The 25,039-nt window shown below is 33.5% G+C and overlaps 1 protein-coding gene and 1 non-coding gene across 2 annotated transcripts; both read right to left on the reverse strand.

Annotated features, from left to right (window-relative positions):
* Nucleotides 1–566: 566 nt before the first annotated feature.
* On the reverse strand, nucleotides 567–2,754 carry LOC105784375 (pentatricopeptide repeat-containing protein At3g26540). The gene has a single exon (XM_012610236.2). The coding sequence runs from the start codon at nucleotides 2,668–2,670 to the stop codon at nucleotides 568–570; it is 2,103 nt and encodes a 700-aa protein (XP_012465690.1). The 5' UTR covers nucleotides 2,671–2,754; the 3' UTR covers nucleotide 567.
* Nucleotides 2,755–12,188: 9,434 nt separating this feature from the next.
* On the reverse strand, nucleotides 12,189–12,295 carry LOC128039393 (small nucleolar RNA R71). The gene has a single exon (XR_008193897.1). It is a non-coding gene; the product is annotated as a small nucleolar RNA R71 (small nucleolar RNA).
* Nucleotides 12,296–25,039: the final 12,744 nt, after the last annotated feature.

Raw genomic sequence — 25,039 nt, forward strand, 5'->3', positions numbered from 1 at the left:
AAGAACTTGATCCTTATGCTTAGGATTATCATGTTAAGATGCAAATGCTTACATGATAAGTTAACTGGTGAAATCTTCTCCAAGTTATGGTCCCTTTTTATATCATTCTGCAATTAGTTTGGTCGTTCCTTCCCAGGAGTATGAGTAGTGCTTTTAGAGATTCCCTTGTTAATCAGCCCGTGCACTTACCATCAGCTCAGCCTCCAAAAAAGATATGAACTACACGTTCGGGGTCTTCTTCCCTCCCTCCCTCTTTCTACTTTATAATTCTCGATTCTCCTGTGTTTTCTTCCTCAATAGTGCCAGAGCCAATTGCAACAGCACAATGTTTGCTTATATCTCCTCCCAAGTATTCCAAATGATTCCATTATGCAGTCTGCTCCTACAGTCTGATATGCTGCCTTGCAGCCATCATCACATGACTAAGTGATATCAAGTTTGCCACTTCACTTAGTTCAGTTCTTAAACATGGTTAATCAACGGCATTCTTGCATGAAGGCATTTCTGGAGAACATATCACCACTGTCAATAATTGCCTACCTACCTATTTCCCTTATGTCATTAATTTCATATCTTAAGTGTAGTATGAGGATTCAATTGGTTAAGTTGTTCAGCACTCCATTCGCCAAACCTCACAGCACCATGCTTTTTGCATGCAACAAAGACTCTAGTCAGCATGGCAACAGTTGGCTCAAATGGCATACTCTTAATAAATTTCTCAAGCTCCTCCATGCACCCACACCTGCTATAGAGTTCAATCATACACTCATAGTGTTCCATCCGGGGTATAATGCAATAGTCATTGCTCATTGAATTAAAATACAGCTGACCCAACTCTGCTTCATGCTCACATATGCATGCAAGCAATATACCATGAAAGGTAACATGGTCTGGTTTGACGCCTTCCTCCTCCATCATGCCAATAAATTCAAGTACTTCTCTACCCCTTCCGTTGTGACAAAATCCAAAAGTCATGATGTTCCAAAGAGCAACATCACGTGAATCTGCCTCTTTGAAAATCATGAAAGCATATAAAATGCAACGACATTTAGAATACATGCCAACCAAAGCTCCTCTTACTGCCATATTCAGCTCATAACCATTTCTAACCATGAATCCATGGATTTGTTTGCCATGATTAAGTGCAAATATATTTCCACAAACTGTAAGAAGGGTTCCAAAGATATTTATGCTGGGTCTGGACTCCCATTGAATCTCACTAAATAATGTAATAGCCTGCTCACCCCGCTGATGCTGCGCATAGCTAGTCAGTAAAGCATTCCAAGAAACAGTATCCCTTCCCTGACTCATTTGGTAAAACCAAACTCTGGCACTGTTCAAGGTTCCACATTTTCCGTACATGTCCAGAAGTGCATTACTTACAAATATATTGGAAAAGAACCCATGTCGGTAGATAAATCCATGAACCTTTTTCCCCATTTCAACGTCTGACAGGCCAGCACAGACATTTAAAATTAGAACAAGCGTCACATGGTCAAAATCTTTAGTCATTCTCCGCATAAGAAAAATAAATTCTAAGGCATCTTCCCACTGAGACAAACGAGTATACCCTGCTAGCATTGCATTCCATGAGATTACATTCCGTTCCGGCATCATATTAAAGAGTTCCCTTGCCTCTCTAGTTCTCCCACTCATGGCATAACCTGACATGATTGCAGTCCAGGAAATCAAGTCCTTGGAACCAAGTTGATCAAATACAGTACGAGCAATCTCTAGCTGCCCACATTTTACATACATATTAATGAGTGAACTAGAGACTACTTTATCCTTCTCAAAGTTAGTCTTAACCACAACTCCATGAATTTGCAACCCTTCCTTAAGTGCTGACATGCTTGAACAAGCAACAAGAGCATTAGATAATGTAAAATTCAACGGTCTAACATCATCTCGAAGCATCTTAAAAAACATTAATATTGCCTCCTCTCCATCCCCTACCTCAATATACTGCCGAACAATCACATTCCAGGAAATAATAGTCGGATTCTCTATCTCGTCAAACATCAGCCTTGCATCACTTATAAACCCACATTTTCCGTAAACATCAACAAGTGAACTTCCCAATATCACATTTTTATAATGACCATACTTCACAATCATCGCGTGAACTTGCCTTGAAAGGCTAACCTCTAAAACAACACCACAAGAGCCCAAAACACTAGCGAACGAAATCTCATTCGGCACAATTCCTTCCTTGTTCATCTTCGAAAACAAGAACAAAGCCTTTTCTCCAAACCCATTTCGTGCATATGCCGTTATCATCGAATTCCATGAACCCCCATCCCGTTGAGGCATTTCATCAAACAGTCCCCTTGCGTCATCCAAACACCCGCATTTTCCGTACGCTTCGATGCAACGGTTCAAGAGGAACACCGGGGGAAATGGACAGAACGTGACTAGGTGGGATTCAAGTTTCCGGGCTTCAACGATAGCTTTTTTGTCAGAACAGAGGGCAAAAAGATCGGCGTAAAGAGAGTGAGGTAAGGGTTCTGGGGAAGCAAAGAGAACCGAAACGGCTTGTTGAAAACGACCTGCCTTAAGGTGGCTGAGGATTGATTTTATTATGGATTCGATGCCTTGGGGTTGCTTTTGGGGTTGATTGTTTATGTTTTGAAGAAGACGCTTCAGTATTGAGAATGCACTCACTGCCATGCAAAAACTAAATATGAAAACAGAGCCCAACACCCTCCCTGGGTTTTCAGGAGGAAAGCTCTGATGCTCAACTACTTAAATGCTATGGTATAACAAATAACCCTTAATACCTATTTTGCCCCTGTACTGTACATGAATTCTTAAGTTGATACTTCAAGGGCTTTTTTTTTTTTTTTTTTTTGTCAATTTAGCTTGTGTACTTCCATTCAATCTGCCTCTTTTTTTATTCATTCACAATTTTTGTTTAAATAATTCCTCTCAACAAATCAATTGTGATATGTAAGTTAAAAAATTTTTTAAAGATAAATTCATTAATTCATTCAATGAATGGAACTATATAATTTAGAAAAAAAATAAAAAATACTCGTCGTAGATGGTGAAGGATAAGCTCCCTTAACAAAATAAATATTTTAGCCTCAACTTTAATAGAACATTATGACACGTTGACAATTGGTTTTGTCGCAACTCAAGTACGACATATCTGAAGTGATTGTGAGCGCTTAACACGATAAGGAAATCAGCCCTGGATGGTCCAAAGCGGCTAGTAAAAATTGACAAAAGAATCGAGCATTCACCAAACTATAGAGGACGACAACAAAACCATCCCTAAAATCACTTGTAAAACTAAGATTACATGCATAAGTAAGACTAAAAACTGTGCTACAAGAGCAAACAAAAACTTCTAAAACTGAAGACTTATTAAACAATGGGAAAGCAAATAAAAAACATATAAAACTTAAGACAACACTGTTCCAAATTGACTCGTGAAATAATTTATTATTCTGAAATATTCTCAAAATAGAAACAGGTTAAGAAGCTGATGAAGAGTCACTCTCTTTCCAAGAAAAACTACTGGTGGCCAGTGGAGTTTTAGCGAACGATAAGCATCATCATCTGTCCATCACAACTTGTGAAGACAACAAAGATACCCACAAAATAGATCTACAAATTGAAAAGGAGAGAAGACATGTGGAGTGAATGAGAAGAAGAAAGAAAGAAAGAATTGGTGGAAAGGAGAAAAAAAGCGAGCCATAGTCAGCTCAGAGGTTGGCATCGCCGCTGAGCAAAACAAAAGATAAGAAGCAAGCGACTTGGATTTAGTCATGAGCCATCACGCGACATAGGACCTGGTGTGACGCGACATCACCTCTGTATGGGAGATAATCATGAATCAGGGGCATTTTGGTCTGCACAATCAAACACTAAGCACAAGGGTGGCAATTGACCTAGGGTTAAGGGCGGCGACTACTCTAAAGTCTATAAATAGACTCATTTAACACATGTTATATATAACTTTCGTATTGTATATTTTTCTTCTTAGATTTAGTCTTTAGTTTTTCTCTTTTCTTAGGCTTAGGTTTATTCAAATTTTTATTCTTTGTTTTATGGAAGAAATCAGATTTGGGGAACATAATCAAACTCTGTGAGGATTCTGCATTCAGTTCTACTACAAATAAGGTTTCTTCTAAACTTTATACTCTTGAATTATTGTCTACTCTTTTTATCAAGTTCATATTGTTTATGAGATCCATGAGGAACTAATTATCCTATAGGGGATTAGCGAGTGGAGGTATGATTAATTAATTGTTTTGAAGGGTTCTCTTAGCGGATAAATTTTTCAGGAAAGGAATAACCTAAACCCTAAGCTTGACAACCCTAAGAAGTCATTAAGGTGAGAATTAATCCAAATTTGGTATGGTCTATTCGTAAACACCTTAACCCTGAATCGGTCTGGACTGTAAGGTTGAGAGATAAGTAGTTCTCACTAACTCGTTATTTTAGTGGAAGATCGGAAGATCCTGCTGGATATTGACTAGTTGATTGAACAAGAAAACCCAAAGCAACAATTGGTTATGATTACTGAAGCAAGTTAATCACCCATATTCAGATTTGATACATTCTATTATTTGATTTCTCATGATTTATTTTTCTATTCTTTCTTTTATTATTATTAGTATAGATCACAAAAACCTTTATTTTTATTTCATCAAAATGTAATTCATTTAAAATACGAATTAGATCTATTTATGCTTGGGTTAGAATTAATTTAGTGCTCGCCTCCTTTGGGTACGATCTTCAGAATACTCATCCACTCCGTTGTAACTATTTTACAACTTAACTCGTATACTTGCAGATACTGCTTTTTCATATATTTTGTGCAAGATTTCTACTCTGGACATCGGTAAGTCTGAAGGCAATCATCTTTCCCTCTTCATCTTTTCTCTTTGAAAATTCTTACTTTTGTTTCTAATGATCGTTTCCATCTTGTGGGCCTTAGCTATCATTGCTGCAAAATTTTTACATTCAGAAGCTACCACTAATGCACAAACTTCATCCCTTAGTTCTTACTCAAATTTATCACACATTTCCTTCTATGTCTGAAACATGTTTTTGGCATAGTGACTATGTCTAAGGAATTCTCGCTCATACTCCATAACAATCATCCTACCTTGTCTCAAATACAGAAGTTCCTTCTTCATTTTCTCCACATACATCTAGTTTACATATCTTTCCGTAAACTTTTCAAGAAAGAAGTCCCAATTAATCATTTTTTTAGGAGACACACTAGCCAAGGTTTCCCACATTTGATAGGTTTCCCCTTCTAATAGTGATATAGCACACAAAAGGCTATCCTCAGAAATACATTTCAATTCTTTTTTCACTCTATAGAAACAAGATAACCACTGCTCAACCACAGTGGGATTATCACCTTTATCATGAAGAAACTCTTTGGCACCCCTTTTTCTAATCTCTCATTAGATCAACTTTGGATGAAGTCATAATAGGTACCTATGGAAGAGGTTGTGTTTGGTGAACCTTTTCAAAATGTGGTTGTTGAGGTTGCTGTGGCTGGGGCTCTAGAGTGTTTCCCATGAACTAATCAAATGGTTGTGTCAGCATCATGAAAAACACATTCCTAAAGCCATTCCATGTATTACCCATCTTGTTTCCTGGGGCTTGTTCTTGTGCAGGCACATTACTCTCCATTTCTTTTCCGATAGCTTATCTAGATCTGTCAGACATTTTCTTAAATCACTACAAAAGAAAATTTAACTTAGTTTAAACATTAAGGACTAAGCCAGAAGCGTACTATGCATGATGGGGTGTGACACAACCTTTGGTTTTTTGGAAATCAGCTAAACCTTGGCTCTGATACAAACTTGTAACATGCCAAACTTAGTCCCTTGGAAGGATCCAAGTATGACGTGTCACTACTTATAAATCATCTATCTTTAAAACTGTTTATGGAGTAAACTTTATAAAATTGTAGTGTTTGAATTAAACCTTTAATAAAATATGGAAAATAAAGTATAAGCCAAATGGCATACAAATTCTAATAAGATATTTTCATCATTTGAAATGTAATACTTTAAAATCGTTCCATAATCTTAAATGAAGCTTCACTAAAACATAGTTTATCAACAGGAGTTTTATGTATATATCGTTCTCAAAATACAATCAGACATTACCCCTATATGTCATGCATATTACAAATAAGAAGATATCTCACAATAGCAAATGTCCTCTGGTGTAATCCTTTAGAAAATTCTCCTTCATACAACAAGCCTGAGAATGAAAATATAACGAGGTAAATTCAAAAGAACTTAGTGAGTTCCAAAGAGATCCTTAGGAACAATGTTATCTACTTAATTGTATTCTTAATAATACTTTCAAATGTTACCATAAAATACGCCCAATGGAGTATAAAAACCTCAGACTGACTTGGTATGCCAATGGCATGTCACATGGGCAAATACTATACGCCAATACAACATAACTCAGACAATCCACTTTCATGCCAGCCACGTACCCAGATTTTAGAGTCAGATACATAACGTACAAATTCAGTTTCATTCATATACATTCTCCCCCTTAACTCCTCATATTAGAATCATTCAATAGCGTGTTTTATCATGACCTACCAACCCGATTTGCAATATATGTTTGCCCAACCGGAGGCTACACAAACATATCTCCCCATCTCCATCCACACATGTCAATTCATATCATATCATTCATATCATAAGCAGATGGTAGTGGCTTAAACATGAAAATGGCTCATACTTCTTATCCCATACATACTGAACTCGGGCTAATGACTCTTAACAATCATTACTCACACACATATATTTATCATCCTTTACAAAATGAAAATACTTACCTTGCACAACTATAAGTAAAGAAAACTACAACACATGAAAGTAAAAAGGAAATCACAAGAAATATAACAAAGTCTATGTATTAGGTCATTTGCCTTTGTCATTCGGACCCTCATTAGCTTCTTGAGCTAAAAATAGAAATATTTAAACATATTAGCTCACTACTCTATCGAATCTAAACATGCATACAATAAATATCAACATTAAACCCAGAACCAGGAAGTTTCCTTCCTTACATACAAATCAAAAATATTATGCATGTAGAACCAAATACACGTAAATAACCTCAAAAATAACCTCAAAAATAACCTAAGGTTCATCAGTAATTACCAATAAACTAAAACAAATATATAAGTTAGCTGGCTACAGTGAACCCGACTTCAGAAAGGTTTTTTAGACTTAGGTTTTCAGAAAATGCAAAGAAAATCAAGGAGGAAGATGAATACAAAGAAAACGAAAAGATTTTTGGTGAATGCATTACTATCCTTATATACTTAAGCACAGAGACAAGGTTTAGTGGAAAAATTAGATAATTCTACTAACACTCTTGATTCTTGTGATTAAGTGCACTTATCATAATTTAAGTCTTTTCATCTACAGTAGTTTAATTCCATTCTTACTAAGTCTCAACTTAACTAACTAAATTATCTTAATAAAATAATAAAAAAATCTATTCAACTGCAAACCTAACTAGTTTGCCAAAGTATCTGGGTGGCATAGACTTAACAGAAGAGTCTGCCAAACCTCAGATCCTCACTAGAGCTAATAGTTCACCAAGTGACGCATACAAAGAATCCTATTCTTAGTCAAAACAAAAACTTTTACTTACTCATCTACTTTTTTAACCAAAACACACTAAACTGTAACCAGATTCGAAGACTTCACCGGTAAACTGTTGTCAATTCACACTATTGTGTAGCATTTGGCCATAATTCTAACTTAACTAGAGCTCCATGGCGAGTTACTTAACTACACGATCTTGAGTGTATAACCATCAACTCAACACCAATCACATCATGCACCACAAATGAGTCATCATGAGACAATCTCACCAAGTAGCATGCTTTAACTAGTTGTCCTCTTTTGAAGATAGAATTTCTTGACCAATTGCATGATAATGCCTACCACAAGGGTCGGTCCAATTATCATTTGATCACAAGAGAATTCTTCGTTCATTTAGAAAATATCCCTAGTGAAATCTTGTGGGGTAGTGCACTTGTCATTCCACCACCAGAGGTCATTGTTGAAGGCCGTAGGTCTTGTTTAGAGATCTTCTCCCACTAAATATTTTAATAACATGCAAGGTTTTTAATTTCTAATTTCAATAAAACATGATTAATATATGCATGAAAAGTATATGTGGAATTCTTTCCTAAATTATATAGCGAGCTTATCTCACATATGCATGACAAGTTATGCCCATTTTATAATTTTCACATTCATTTATTCATAAAATCAACAATTTTGATTCTCCATAGTTTTTTTAAGGGAAAAAAATGAAGAAGTGAATGTGAACCATGCACTAGGTAGAGTCTCAAGAAAGGGAGGTGAGTCATGTTTGACCACTTAAAAACCAAGTCTTTCCTTGTCAAAGCCAATCCTAGACATGCACATTCTTATAACCACACTTCTTACAGCAATTGAATAACCTAAGAAGTGAATGGAATAATACAACACATGTATTTTCTCATTATCACATTTCTTATCTTTAATTGATCAACTGTGGATCATCTCATACATATATATCACAATTATATCTTTAACAATTACTTAACAGATATATAAGGAGATAACTAATTAAAATAAAATTATCAGCCAATGTTTCCATGGTCCTATTTCAAGAAAATAAATGAAAAACCAAAAATTACATGGTTTTTCACCACAAGGCATTCCTTATGTCCTTATCCGCCATCGCTCCATCTTCTTCTCATCATGGACTCTTTTTGGGAAAAATTACCTTTAAGCCTATGTTTGTTTCTAGCTCACAAGAATTCTATAAAAGAAATAATCTTACGTAGAGATGATAGTCCACGGTCTATTTCCTAAGAACCAGAACCTTGGGAAAAACAAAAATTATATAACAAATATATAATATCACATTCATTCTTATATATTCCCCTAAACATGTGAATAATTATAAGAATGTCACATCTTATCAAATATCAATCAAACAAGATGAAGAGAGATATCTAGTCTTAGTTTACACTATAAACATAGCACAACCTAGCTCTTGATACCAATTGTTGGAAAAAAACCTGGTTTGAAAATGATTTTCTTACACAGCGAAAAAATAAAATTTTGAAAAGTGACCTGATTTGTGATATTTATAAAAATAAACCCTAACTTAATTCATACATGTGTTTTCGACTTAGTAGACATTCGTTGTTCTCAGCTTTCAACCAAACGATCTTCTCCGCTATTCTCGCACCACAAACTGCTTCGAGTGTGGGCTCGAACCAATTGAACCGAAACACAGAACTACAAAAAGTTGTATCTTTTATTTAGGGTGAAAACAAAAAAAAATCTTTTCTTTAATAGAAATCGATATAATTGTTATTCTGGAAAAATATATTCAATAGTTAAGAATAAATTCTCTTTTTTTTTTTTGTCAGAGTAACAATCTCTCAAAGTTCTATTTTATGCCCTATTGGTGCCATCTATTTTTAAGAAGAGAAGGTAAAACTTTTGTTGAGTAGTAGTGGTTTCTTTCAAATAGAAAAACAACTTCCTACTTAGAGTAGGAGTGGGGTGGAAGGCACACCTTAGTATTCCTACTAGGGTTGTCGCCCCCTTCATGTTATATGAGGGGTTTTGGGTCTTTCTCACATCGAGTCCAATTAAGAGTACTTCTAAGACCTTTTGACCCAGTACTCTGTAATGCGATCCAAACTAATTCTATTTTTCTATTTCCTAAAATAAACTTTAATATTCTATATTAAACAATTTTCTCATCCCTATTTTACTCTCAGTAAAACTTTAACAATATTACCCTTTGTAAAATTTTGAGAAAATATGTTTAATATTTTACAACTCATATAGTAATCAAGTCACAAAGACGAATAACTTGTGGCCACATTTATTTTCATGTATCATGTAATGTCAATGAGAGGATATCATTTGCCCATGTCTTGGGCTATGAATTCCACTATTGTGAATGGTGCTACATACTGCAGAAATCATATACCCAACGCACCAGCTTTCGGTTCATTATCTATTTGAACTCAAGATTTTACTTACATCAAAGTATACAAGTCACGCATACATAGTCCATCATCCACTAAGGATTATGGTATGCCACATTATGAACATCACAAGTGAATAATCCATAAACAGATTTAGGCTTTATTCTGCTTGGGTCTAGTCTGATGTATTGTCAGTCTAGTCAGTCACATCTATGTCTCTATTGATAAGCCATAAAAGTAACATATTTTTAATCTCATTCTTGATGAATTTTTGGATGATTTATTATGTAAATTAGTTAATTTGATGCTCTTAATCCTTTAAATTCATGTTTTTATACTTAGGTGAGCATAGGGGAGTGAAAGGAGTGAAAAACAAGCTAAAATCAGACAAAATAGTTGTTTTCAAGATCCACACGCCCGTGTGAGCCACATGATCTGGCCACACGCTCATGTGGCAGTCTGTGTCAATTTCGCACCCTACTTCCCTTTTACGTGGAAAAACCCAATTTTTGGGGTTTTTGAGTATTCTAAAGTCTATAAATACCAATTAGAAGAAGACAGAAGGCGAAACTGAGAGAATATCAAAGAAAAGACTTGAAGAACACCATCGGAGCCAACTCAAAAGCAGATCTCCTTCAAGATTGAAGATCTCCTTTTAACTTCTTTTGAAGTTTTATTGAATTTCTTCATGTCTTGTGGTTTTTCTGACTCTGAGATGTTTTCATTTAGGATTATGAACTTATCCCCTAAAGACCTAGAGGAGATGAAACCTATGATGAATCCTATTATTTAATTTTTATTTTACGCGATAAATACTTTATTCTTGTTCTCAATTATGTATGCTTATTTCTTGTTTTAATATTTTCGGGATATTAATTCATGTTTAATGTGCTTAATTTAGTAGAGCAAAATGCCCTATTTAAGAGTAGATCTAGCATAATTGGGTGGAGTTGCATGCAATCCTAAAAATAAGACAACATAAATCTACCGAATTAGAATCTAATAGGGGAATCCATAGATCGAGTTAATACGATGATAAGGGTTTTAATTAGAATGATATTTCGATTAATCAACCTAGAGTCAGTTGTTCTTACTCTCGAAAGAGATATTAACATAATTTAGGGATTTCTACGGATCGAGACACAAATGAATAAATCGTTTAATTCAGATTCAGAATAATAGGTGAAGTCTAGGTGGATTCTTTCCTAGGTATTGTCTTTCTCATTGGTTATCTTCAATTATTTTCTCATTTCATTCTCTGTTGCATTTGTAGTTAAATTAGATTAGTAAATTTAGATTAAAAATAATCACTTTAATTTATCGGCTAAATAATAGGAAAACTGTAATTACTAGTACTTTTAGTCCTCGTGGATATGATATTCCCTACTCACCATAGCTATATTATTGTTCGATAGGTGCGTCTGCCTTTGTCATAATTATAGTTAGTTTAGTGATCAACAAGTTTTTGGCGCCGTTGTCGGGGACTAAAATATTAGGAACACTCAAGTTTTATTAATTTAGCCATTTTTTATTATATTTAGTTTAAATTTTGTTTTCTATTTTTTGTTTTATTTGCTTCTAGCAGGTTCCTTTAGCTTATGACTAGAAGAAACCCGTCGGGACCATTACTATTTGACAGAAAGATTGAAAGTACAACTCGCAAAAATGGTAAAAAAGCAAGGCAGAGTCGACAGAGTATAGTAGACGAGAAAGAGGACCATATTATTATTACTGAGGAGATGGGTGATAATCAGAATAATCAACTACCTCTACGATTGCTGCAAATCCTGCAAATCCAAATCATATTCCTTTTACTATGTACGATTATGCCAAGCTTACTCTAACTGATGCTGAATCGAGTACTGTGTGACCCACTATTGCTGCAAATAATTTTAAATGGAAGTCGAACACTATTTAGATGGTACAACAATTTGTTCAAATCTCTGGGTTACAAGACGAAGATCCAAATACTCATTTTCTTAATTTTTTGGAAGTCTGTGATACTTTCAAGATAAATGGCATTTCTGACGATGCCATTCGCTTATGGTTATTCCTTTTCTCGTTGAGGAACAATGCTAAACAGTGGTTGAACTCTTTACCACGAGGTTCTATCACTACATGGGATCAAATGACTGAGAAATTCCTACTGAAGTACTTTTCACTGACTAAGACAGGTAATTTGAGGAATGATATCTCTTCCTTCGTTTCAATTGACTTAGAGACCTTATATGACGCATAGGAGAGGTATAAGGACTTATTGAGACGGTGCCCTCACCATAGGTTACATTTATGGCTACAGGTTCAGACCTTCTACAACAATTTGAACCCCTCAACTAGGCAATTGATCAATGCAGCAGTCGGTGGAACACTTAACAATAAAACACTCGAAGCAGCTTATAAATTTATAGAGGAGATGGCACTGAATAATTATTAGTGGCAAGTCATGAGGATGAAGCCAATAAAAAACAGTCGGTGTTTTCAACTTAGATGTGGTCACCATGTTATCAAATCAGGTAGAACTTTTAAATAAGAAAATTAATGGTTTATGTGTTTCTACGCAGGTACATCTGGTGATGAAATGCAATATGAATGGAGGAGGAATGAACAATCCAGAATATTTACCCTACGGTCCTAGCACATAGAACGAACAAATCCACTATATGGGTAATAATTCTAGGCCTCAAAATAACCTTTATAGTAACACCTATAATGTAGGTTGGAGGAACCATCCCAATTTCTCTTGGGGTGGTCAAGGAAATCAGAGAGCACAACCCCCTCCAGGCTTCCAACAACAACCTCACCAGCAAGAGAAAAAGCCAAATCTCAAGGAAATGTTAACGAAGTTTATCTCAGTGTCAGAAACCCATTTTTGAAACACTAAAGCGACACTTAAAAATCAGCAAGCGTCAATTCAAGGACTCGAGAATCAAATTGGCCAACTTGCTAAGTTAATTTCAGAACGACCACAAGGAAGTTTACCCAGTAATACCGAAACTAACCCTAATGAGCAGCTTCATGCAATTACTGTGCAAGATGAAGAAAGGTTAGTTGAATCTAAACTAGAACCGAAGCAAGAAATTATGGTAAGTAACAGTAAGGTTGAGGTAAGCCTGAATGAACAAAAATCGATTGGTGAGGAATATAAACCTCGAGTGCCGTATCCTAACGCGACAAAGAAAGACCACACGAATGAACAATTTGGTAAATTTCTTAAACTTCTGAAAAAATCCATATTAACTTACCGTTTATCGAAGCTCTTTCGCAGATGCCCAATTTTGTTAAATTTTTAAAGGAGCTTTTGGCGAACAAGAAGAAGTTGGATGATTCGTCGCATGTTGAGCTAAATGCAGTTTGCTCGGCCATATTGCAAAACAAGCTACACAAAAAATTGAAAGATCCAGGGAGTTTTACTATCCCTTGTTTAATTGGTAGTTTGAAAATTAATAATGCTTTGGCTGATTTAAAGGCTATTATTAATGTCATGCCTTTTAAAATGTTTAAGCAATTAGGTCTTAGGAAACCCAAACAAACTAATATGAGTATTCAATTAGCAGATAGAACCATTAGATTTCCTAGGGGTATTATTGAAGATGTTCTTGTAAAAATTGATAAATTCATATTCCCAGTTAATTTTGTTGTTTTAAACATGAATGAGGATAGAGATTACCTTTGAATCTTGGTCGACCCTTTTTAGCAACTGCTAGAACTATTATTGATGTTAGCACGAGTGAATTAGTACTTCATGTAGATGATGAAACGATTACTCTCCAAGCTCGTGATTCTGTTAAGACATCTAGTGATTGAGATAATTTTACAAGTTCTGTTAATATGAGTAACCACGTAGCTCAACCTTCTTTACAGGATACCCCACAGAAAAATGCAATAAAGCCATGTTCCAATCCTTGTGATAGAAATAGAACAACTCGTGAAGAACGAATCTTACAAGTCGATGAACTAGATGAATGGCGGCCACATGTCAAGGAGAAATCGATAAAACACGATGAAAAGCAAGAATGATGCCATGATGAGCATGTGGATGGAACGAACCAATTTAAGGTTGGAGACAAGGTTCGTTTAGATAAAACGTATCCTCGAATTGCCACTTCGGAGCTTGATGAAAACGGATCAAATCCCTTTACGGTACTAAATATCTTCCTATACGGTACAGTCGAGGTAACTCATTCTAAATTTGGTGCATTTAAGGTAAATAGTACTCGACTTAAACCTTATTTTGATAATAGAATTGATAGCGACAAATAGGAGTTTCGACTCTGTAAACCACTATGATCGTGCGAGTATGAGGTAAGTCGAGCTTAGACTTTAAATAAGCGCTTCTCGGGAGGCAACCCGACTGTTAACATTGCTAATTTTCTTAATTTTATTTCATTTTATTTTTAAATTAATTAATTTTAAAAATAAAAAAAAAAAGAAAAAAATGTTTTTGACCCATACGGCCTGGACACACGGGCGTGTCCCAGGTCGTGTGCTCTGTAAAGGGTTCGACAGTGAGTTACACGGCCTGGCGACATGGTCATGTGGCACACATAGCCTGGACACACGTGCGTGTCCTTGGTCGTGTGGATCCTAGGACTCAATTTTTTCAAAAATTTGAAGGTTACGCCGTCTGAAATATTCCATATGGCTATATGACACGAGAGTGTCCTAGGATGAAACTTGGAGCTAATTTTTTTTATTTTTAAATCAAGTCAGAGAGTTACACAGGCCAGGCACACGGCCGTGTACGACACACGGCCTAGTCACATAGGCGTGTGGGATTTCACACGGGAGTGGGAGAAGGGAAAGACATTAAACACGGTCGTGCGACACGGTCATGTGTTCCACACGGCCTAGACACACGGGTGTGGCCAAGGCCGTGTGAAGACTGGGTTGGTATTTTTTAAACCACACAGGCGTGCGACACGACTGTGTGGCCCAACACGGGCCCTTACACCACCGTATCCCCCTTTTTAACCCCCAAACCCTAACTTCTTTTTACTTTCATCTTCCCTAAATTTTCAACCCTTAACCCTAGCCGCTGTCAACCTTCCCCTTGCAAATTCACTGTCACCCCTCTTCCTCACAAGCACCGACCACGCAACCACCCCGACCCCTCTTTCTCCATCTCCCCTTCACCCCCTTCGAACTCCAAAAGCCCTCTCGCATTTTCCCTTTGTCCCCATCACCAGCACTTCTCCTTCGTTCATGCACCCACGCGCACAACTAGCCCCGACCCACCAGCGTTCCACCGTCGTGCACCTTGGGTCGTCCCGTTAGAACCACCACCATTCCCATCGTCGGTTGCACCTTTTTGCCCTATTATTATTATCATTTATTTTTATTTTTATTCTGTTATTTTATTAGTTCTCTTTTCTTTAATTTTAATTAATTATTTATTTATTTTATTTTCCTGCTCAATGTTCTTATTATTTATTTATTTCTTCTTATTATTATTATCTTTATTTTTTCTCTTTAGTAATTTTATACTTAGTTGTTTTAATATTAGCTTCTGATTTTTATTTATGCTAGATTTAATTACCGCTTATATTTTTAATCTTCTTATTACTTATTTTATTACTATGAGTTTATTTTCTTCTTCTTCGTAGTCTATTCTATAATTATATTTTTCTTTTCTTTCCTTTACTTTTATCGTCTTTCTACCTATTTTATTCATTGATTGGATTCTGGTGTTTAGCTGTATGTTTGATCTTATACTTTTTGATTGGATTTGACTTTCACCTTATCCCTATTTGAATTATTCCATTACGTTGATCCATGCATTTACATTGAATACTGAAGTTGTTTTTGGTCATCTTTTATTGCAAGACACCATGACGAACACACACAGCAAGTCCAAAGTTACCGTCCTCGCTTTGAAAAAGCGGAAGACCCTTGGCGCGACCTCTTCCTCGAGCGCCTTCACCGAGGCCCGCCACCCCTATATCCAATTTTCAACGAGTCCCCAAGAGGACTTATTTCAGCTACTTCGACTGCGACCACTCGGCTTAGGCTGATGTATTGATTGGGCCGCTTTGGAGTAGGTCCAGTTAGCTGATCATGTTCGAGCCTTTATTACTACTGCCCCGTGAGACCGATTTTTCTCTATCATCGGGCCCACATACATGGAGTTGACTTTAGAGTTCTGCTCGACATTTACTCTACAGCATGTCATTACGACTCATGACGAGCCGGGCACCATCACTTTCCGACTTGGTGGCCTGGTGCGCCATATGAGTGTCCCTGAGTTCGATGCTGCTTTGGTACTATACACTGAGGATTTTATGATTGCCAAGAACTTCTTCCGCCTACATCAACACATCCACTACTCACCATCTAGTTGTTGGGTAGATCTTGCGGTGAGTACAACACCTTATAACATAAGTCGCTCGAAGTTGACTTCTCTCTCTTTGGCTTTACGGTATATCCATGCCTTTTTAGCTCATACTTTGACCGATAAGAGAGAGAGAGCACCGGAGTTGTCAGTAATATCGATGCCTATTTTTATAAAGTATGGCCACTGGGCATATTTTTGATTTAGCCTACTTCATCGCCCTCGCCTTCCGCCATCAGGTAGACCACAACAAGAAGGTTTCTATCTGTTTAGGCCCTTATATGACTCAACTAGCTCAACAGTTCGATCTCCTCGACACAACAGAGCAGTCCTCTACGCTTACACTTACCCGCTAGATGTCCCCACAGGAAATATCGAGCATGACCTATATGAGGATGATCGAGCAGCTCCGTTGAGTAGATCCTCCTCAGTACCGATTATTACATTTTAACTCTCAGAATGATCCTGATGACTTCACTGATGATGCCCTTTCCATCACAAGGACCCACATCATCCTCCACTTTGCGTCACCGTCTTGTTTCTTCTACTGCTACATTAGAGGACCTCTCTGAACGATTCACTCGCTTCAAGCAGCACTGCTTTCAGAGGTTCAATAGTATTGACACAACACTGCAGTAGATCTGTCAGCACCTCCACATCTCCTCTTCGACACCGGTGACTCACCCTACTGATGCCTCCGATGATGAGGATCATTGGTTTTATTTGTTTTATTTTTAATTTAATTTTATTTTATGTTTATTTCTCTTTTTAGTTGTTTTGCTTTATTTTTATTTTCTTGTACTTCTTTTAATTACTATCTTTTCAACTATATTTTTATGGTTGTTTCTACTCGAGTTATAACCCCTTAATCTTCTTCATTATTTGTGTTTATTTTCTTATTAGTTTGCTCAGAATTATGCCCTACATCTAGATTTGTCTACAATTCTGCTTTTCACCATTCTAGTAATTTCATCCAATATTCAAGACAGTGTCAGTTTTCTCCCTCTCTTATGATCTTCTGTTTATACTGTGATTATATATGTTTGTGCATTGAGGACAATGTACATCTTAAGTGTGGGGAGATTATTTATATAATTATTAGAAAATCCCTGAATTATGTCTTGTGTTTAAGTAATTTTCTCATACTTCTATTAGAATGAATTTTTATTGATTTGTGATTTTCATTGATGTGTTTTGGATTAAATTCATAGATATTTGTGCATTGGTTGTTTTAAATTTTAAGACATGAGAGAATCAAGCATGATAAATTTATTTTCGAATTTAAATTTTTAGGTTGTTTCCTTGAATTTAGGTATTATATTGAATTTTTAAACTTACAAGTTTGACATCAAAAACCATAATTTTTTTGTGAGATTTTGAGCCTTGAGAGCATACATTTTTCTTGCTCATTTTATTATTGGTTATGAGTGTGTCAATTTGATTTGTTATTCTAGAACTTGCGTCGGTTATACATGTCGAGACCTTACCTTTTGATTTGATATACTGAGATGATAAAGGCAGTTAGGTTTTAACCCACAGCTTATTCCATAAAAAGTCTACCTATATAATTAACTCTTAGTGAACCCCGTTGAGTCTAACACATGTTTCTTGATTTACCCATTAATGTTAACCCATAACTCATTTTTTTTCGTTGAAACTTTTTCCCATTTTATTGACTCTTTTTTTTTTCTTTCGAGATTTGATTTGGTTAGTTGCCTAATTATGCTCTTTTGTTTGATTTGCTGAATTATTTCTTATTGATAAAAAAGAAAAAAGAAAAGAAAATCGAAAAATATATTTATTGATTATTATTTAGTTCTATGTTAATTGAGCTTCAACAGTTAAATTCATATTTTGAGAAGAAGCTCGTTTTATTCTTGAAGCTTTTTGATTGATGTAATTAATTTTAATTCAGCATTTGTTTATTTTTCTAGTTTGGTAATTTATCAATTCGATCTAGATTTTAACCAACTTTTTTAGCCTTTCTCCACACCCTTAACCTAAGTCCCATTACAACCTCTTAAAGACCTTTTGATTTGTGTATCATATCATTTTATAGTGGTGGAGATTTGATTTTCATACAAGCCTATGGTAATAACTTTTCATGTTTGACTATTGAGTGCTTATTCTTGAACCTTAAACACATTGAGTGATTTGAGTGAATCTTTAGTGAGAATGTCGATTCTTGTCGATTTTAAATTAAAGGTAATTACTTAAATAACGGGAAATACGTATGTTTTCATGCTTTAAAAATGTTCGACTTGGATTTTTTGAAACTTTAGTGCGATTTTAGTTGAAATATAAATGTATGATTATTTGTGAATTATTTCGAAACATTATTGATGAGAATTATAAGTTGAGAAAGATTAATTTTAATTGTGAGTTGAGGATTTTGCTTGAGGACAAGCAAACGCTTAAGTGTGGGGATATTTTATAAGCCATAAAAGTAACATATTTTTAATCTCATTCTTGATGTGTTTTTGGATGATTTATTATGTAAATTAGTAAATTTGATGCTCCTAATTCTTTAAATCCATGTGTCTATACTTAGGTGAGTATAGGGGAGTGAAAAGAGCGAAAAACAAGCCATCAACAATTCATATCACATATCACATGTCATTTAGCAGCTCATATCATACTCTTTTCTTCTATGCTTAGACCAATTCACAATCTCGACATTCAGTATTGTCACAAATTCAATTCAAGACAAGTAATAGTCTTACCTTAATAGTTAATATGCAACAAACATGTATATGTTTATATATAAATGAAATGATCTTGAATCATAAAAGTACAAACAGAAATCGTGGCTACTCATCAGTGACTCTCACCTTTCCTTTCCCTCTCGATGGTCCGATGTTATCTTTAGCTATGTTCGATAATTAAATAGATAAAAAAATCAGATTTCATCAACTTCACATTCAGATACAAAGCCACTCATATTTTTATTTTATTTAATTTAGTCCTTATACTTGGGATAGGTTTATTTTTCGATATTTAGCTTTGGATCAAAATCGATTTCACATTCTCTCATTAGGGACCCTATATTTTATATATATATCAAAATCTCATGATAAGTTTTCAATTTATTCTATAGAAACATGTTTTCAAATGAAAAATAGAAATATGTGCCACGAATAAGTCTATTTTATCGAATAATTTGTTGTAAGGTTTTATTTTCCTTTGAAAGTTTGTGACAAACGATAAATGTATTATTCAAACATATTGTCTTAGAAAATGTTTTAAATAAATAAGAGGTACATTCAATAATTTAGTTAAGTATGTAAGTGTTGTGACATCTTATATTCGGATCCGATAAATCGGGTTAGAGTGTTACAAATTTAATGGCCATCATCATAAATTCCCACTAACTCATAATAGAACAATGGTTTAATAACCATTTTTGTCCTTTAAATAATTGCTAATTAGGTCCCCAAGTATTTTCTTAATTAAAACTCAATAACGATTGAACTTTTACAATTTGGTCCCTGAGCTTTAATTAATCAATTTCTCGATTAAATTGCTTAATCGAATTTCAATATATTTTCAAATTAACTCCCTCAATCTTTATTTTTTGTCCTTACAGACTTGTTTCACTTCTACTTAAACATGTGGTGTTTAAAACCATTATTGATGACATTTTTATGAAATTTGGATCAGTGGGAGAATTTTAGAATACTAAATAAATATGATATTTTTTCTTAATTTTATAATTAAATATTTTATATATTTAGATTAATTATCATTGGGTAAAATTTTTTATTTGAGTAGTTACCATAGTGGGAGATTAAATAGAGTGACAGAGAGTTTGATGGTAACCCAGTTTTTCCTATCCTTTCGTTCTCCTAAAAATTTTATGTGAATTTTGAGAAATGTTTTCAAAGTCCCTCATAGAAACAATCCTCCAATCAACTCCATTTCTACGGGAATTGTGATTTATTGGAAATTCTCTAGACTACAAATTCTACACCAATCAAGTGCTAATATTGGAAGTTAGATCGTTTTTTATTTTATTGTTTCCACATATGATTTTGATACTGGAACAATTGTTGAAAATACAGATGTTTGATTTGTAACTTTTATATATTAATGTTATTTTAGAATCCATGATTGTTTATTTGGATCTTACATTTGATGCATTGTTTATATATAAGCTTAAATTATATAATAAAATTTAGGGTTAGTATTTTATTTCACAAGTAATCTTAAAAAATTGTCATATGTTTCTCTTTCTTTTTAAATTAATTTCTAATGGCACATGCGTTACATGTAATTTTACGTGTTTAATTCTTTATAAATTAAAATATATAATATAATGGGTATATTTAATGTAAATAATATTTAAAATAAATAATATTTTATAAATAAAAAATTAAAAATCATATAAAAATTTTAGAACAACATTAGAAAGTAAATCATAATATTAAATAAAAATAACATGCATCAATTATAATAATTATTCATGGTAATTGCAAATGATATTCCCATTGAATTAATAAACACATTTAATAAAAATAATTAAAGAACAATTATTGAAATCTTATATGGTAAATCTGTTTTACTTTTAAAAAATTCTCTCGTTCGTTTACAACTTCATGTATAATAATAATAATAATAATAATAATAATAATAATAATAATAATAATAATAATAATGTAAAAAAAGTATAAAAGAGTACTTGCTTCACACAAAATAAAAACTTCTAAATAATTTAATTAAAATGATCTTACATATCTATCCGGTGCTCTCCGATGCCATTGTCGTTTGAATATTTCCTTTTGAAATATTAATAATACTAATAAATGTTATTTATAAATCTAAACTTAAATTTAATTGATATATAACTCGACACTAATTAAGTAATAATTAAAAGATAAAACAAATATCTATTTATATGCTTAAGACTTTTACTCGAGTTATAACTTAAATTTATTACATTAATAAATATGAAAATAAAAAGCTCACTTATAAAAATAAACCTAATTCATAATTTTTAAAATAATATTTTAAATTTAATTATTAATTATTTTGACTTATTGATAGTGAATATGCTTAGACTTTTATTCAAGTTATAACTCTATTTTAGAGTTAATAAAGTTATCACAACTTATTTTAAATAGAGTTATATCTAAATTAAATTATAAACATTTTTAAATGTCAATTTATTAATATGATAGAAAATAAATAGTATTTTTATTGGTTCAAAAAAAAAATTTTTAGCTTGTGTTTTTATATATACTATAGATATTTATTTATTTTAATATTTTATTATACTCTCATAGGACACTTGTCAAACCTTTAATTGTATTTGTGAAGTCTAAAAATGTAATACCCCTGATTCGGCCTAGGAGTTTCGGCTAATTCGGAAGCGTTACATTCGATCACCGAAGTGACCCTATAAAGTCATTCTTCTAACTTGAGTCTATTTGATTGAAAATCGCTCTTTAATTTTTAAGAAAAATATTCTTAAATTTAAACCTAATTTACTTAGTAATTTAATTACAATAATATTAATATGAGGTTTAAATAAAACGATGTAAGGATTTTTAGGAAAAGTCTTATCAAAACTTTGAGTATTTTGTAAGGGAGGGGAAAACAAATAATAGTTTTTAAATCGAATGGCATGCAAATACTAGAAGCAATATTTAAATGTTATGCATAAAATAAATAACCTAACAGTTCCCAAAAATAAATGATTAAGGAAAACTTTTAAAGAAAACTTAATAGTAGAACTTAATAAAGAAAAATGGCTTACTAATCCGAGGGTCCTTCGATGTCAAATCAAACCCTAATCTCTGCGCTACTTGAGAGGTAAGGAAAAGGAGGAATGAGCTTACAACGGCTCAGTATGAGGATAATCTTAAATCATTATATATAATCAATCGAACAGTAAAGTATTTAAATCATTGCATAATAATAATAATTTAGGCATAATAGGAGGAACATATAATAAATCAATAAATATACAGAATATAATTATGATGCACATTTATGTTTTAATTTAATGCTTTAATTTCCCACCCATCCATTGAACCGTCCTCGAGTACTGCTCGACACACCATCTCACATAACACATAACAATAATTGACCATCCCGAATTTGACTTCCGATGACGATGATCATTCACTAGTCATCTGTGACGATTGTAATAGGCCAATTTAGCCCGGGCTCATAAAAAAATAATAAACCTAAAATAATAAAACAAAGTCCAAAATTATATCATTTGGCCCGATCGGGATGGCCCATTACTTGAAAAGGTTGAAGGTCTATCTACAAGCTTGATGCATATGGAAACATAATCTTCAAGGATATGCAATCTTAGATATGATATGTAATCTTAGATATGATATGCAATCTCAGATATGATATGTAATCTTAGATTATGATATGCAATCTTAGAAGATATGATTTTGTAATCTTAGAGATTTAATTTGTAGATACCTTTTAATCTTAGCCGTTGATGTAATTATTTGTACCGTTGGATTTAGGGAGGCTCAACTATAAATAGATGCCTCTCCCTTCATTGTAAAGGATGGGAGTTGGGGAGTAATAATAATTCTTAAGAGTATTTACTCAAATTTCTCTCTCTCTTGCGTTCTTATTTTCTGTGGCTTGTTCTTATTTTGTTGATTTGTGTATAATTTATTTATTGAGTTGTACATTGTTTCTAATAAATATTTTTTATATTTATATATATATATACGCACATGTCTATGTTTTTTTATTTGCTTAAATACAAACTTATACTTTTAACACATATGTTATAATATATATATATGTATATTTATATATTTTCTTTATTTTCATAAATGCATTATATATTTTTGTTATAAATTCTATAGTCCAAAATTTTATATGTAAACCCATGTGTATGTCTTTTATTCTTTATAATTTCAATGTATATTATGTACATTTTATTCTTTATATTTTTGTTTATTTCCTTCATTTGTTTATTGATTTATGCTTTCATTTACATTTTAAAAGAATGTTTTTTTTGCTCATTTATTTGATACTTTACATGTCATTGTTTATTTTTTTCCTTATTTATGTTTATATTATTTCTATATCATTGTTGTATTTATTATTGTTATTTGTTAAAGCGGCATTTATACATACATCCAATGAAACATTATATTGTTTTTTACTCGAATTTATAAAATAGAAAACTTCAAAAATAAAGGCAATACTTGAATTTAGAGTCTTCAAAAAGATTGAGCCCTAACTTATTGGGTTCCAATTTTCTTCATTGAATTTAATTATCGAGATTGTTTTTAAAACAAGGAAAATAAAAAGCTTGTTGTCGGGAATTCAATATGTTGTGTCCTAATGCATTGGATGTGACGTGTTGATTTCTCAAGATAATTTTTTTTTCTTTCTAAAAATTAATAAAGGAAATATTCAATGTTTAGGATTTTGAGAAATTGTGCCCTAATGTATTGGGCCGCGATTTCTTCTTAAATCTTAAAAAATTGAATATTCTTTTAAATTTTATTACATGAGTTTCTTGGACAAACTCATTTTTGAAGAAATAAAATATCGTGCCCTAACGCATTGGGTGTGACATTTTCTTCTCCAAAGTGGGAGAGTCTTAATGAATAACTTAATTTAACTAAGGATCGTATTTTTCAACTCTCGACATCATGACACTAATTAATCAATTTTGTACCAATTTTTGGGCGTTACGAGGGTGCTAATCCTTCCTCGTACGTAACTGACTCCCGAACCCATTTTTCTAAAACTCGTAGACCAAGGTCACTTTTAGGTGATCCAGTCACACCTTAATAAAATATTGGTGACAACTCTAATTTTAATCGACAACTAATTTTTGTTTTTCAAAATAAAAGTTGGTTTCGACAACGATGACTATTACTACCACCCGGGTTTGGTCCAGTTTTGATGGTGTTTAAACAATCATCCCATTCTGTTCAGTTTAGATGGATTTACACATAAACTATCATCCCAGTTGACTTAGTTTGGTGGCTTTTTAGCCTACCATCCTAGCTTATCCATTTTGGATGACATTGCTGCCTACTTTGTGCAGTACTGACTTTCGGTGTCGACTTAAATTGCCACTATCTCTAATAGAGCTCCTCCATCCTCCATTCCCAATTTCATGTAATATGCCCACATACTCATCATATCATACTCGTTATCAAAATTTGATACTATGCTTGTTTAGCACATTTATTGTCACAAATTATCATCAGATGCCATGCAATCATGCATTAAATCAATCTCACATACACACACGTATATTTGGTGCATGTACAAAGAATAACAATGATGCATATACAATGGTTCGCATAAAGCATATGTAGAGTTTGCACATAGCATGTATAGGGTTCGCATACTTAAATATGTATAACTCACCTATTAAGCAGTTAAGGTTCACATATAATTTCTATGGGTTCACATATAACTTCTACGTGTTCAAATTGCAATTCCTATAGTGTCTACATGATATTTCTTCTAGGTTCGCATATAATTTCTATGGGTTCACATATAACTTCTACATGTTCAAATTACAATTCCTATAGTGCTCGCATGATATTTCCTCTAGGTTTGCATGTTATTCAGTTTACATAACAACTCTTTTAATTTCCTAACACAAAAATTAATCATACATAATGTTTTAAGTTTAGATCACACACCTGATTTGAAGACTTAAAAACCTTAGCTTTGGAGAGATTGATGATCTA

Source organism: Gossypium raimondii, chromosome 2 (genome assembly GCF_025698545.1).
Source record: "Gossypium raimondii isolate GPD5lz chromosome 2, ASM2569854v1, whole genome shotgun sequence".
Lineage (NCBI taxonomy): Eukaryota > Viridiplantae > Streptophyta > Magnoliopsida > Malvales > Malvaceae > Gossypium > Gossypium raimondii.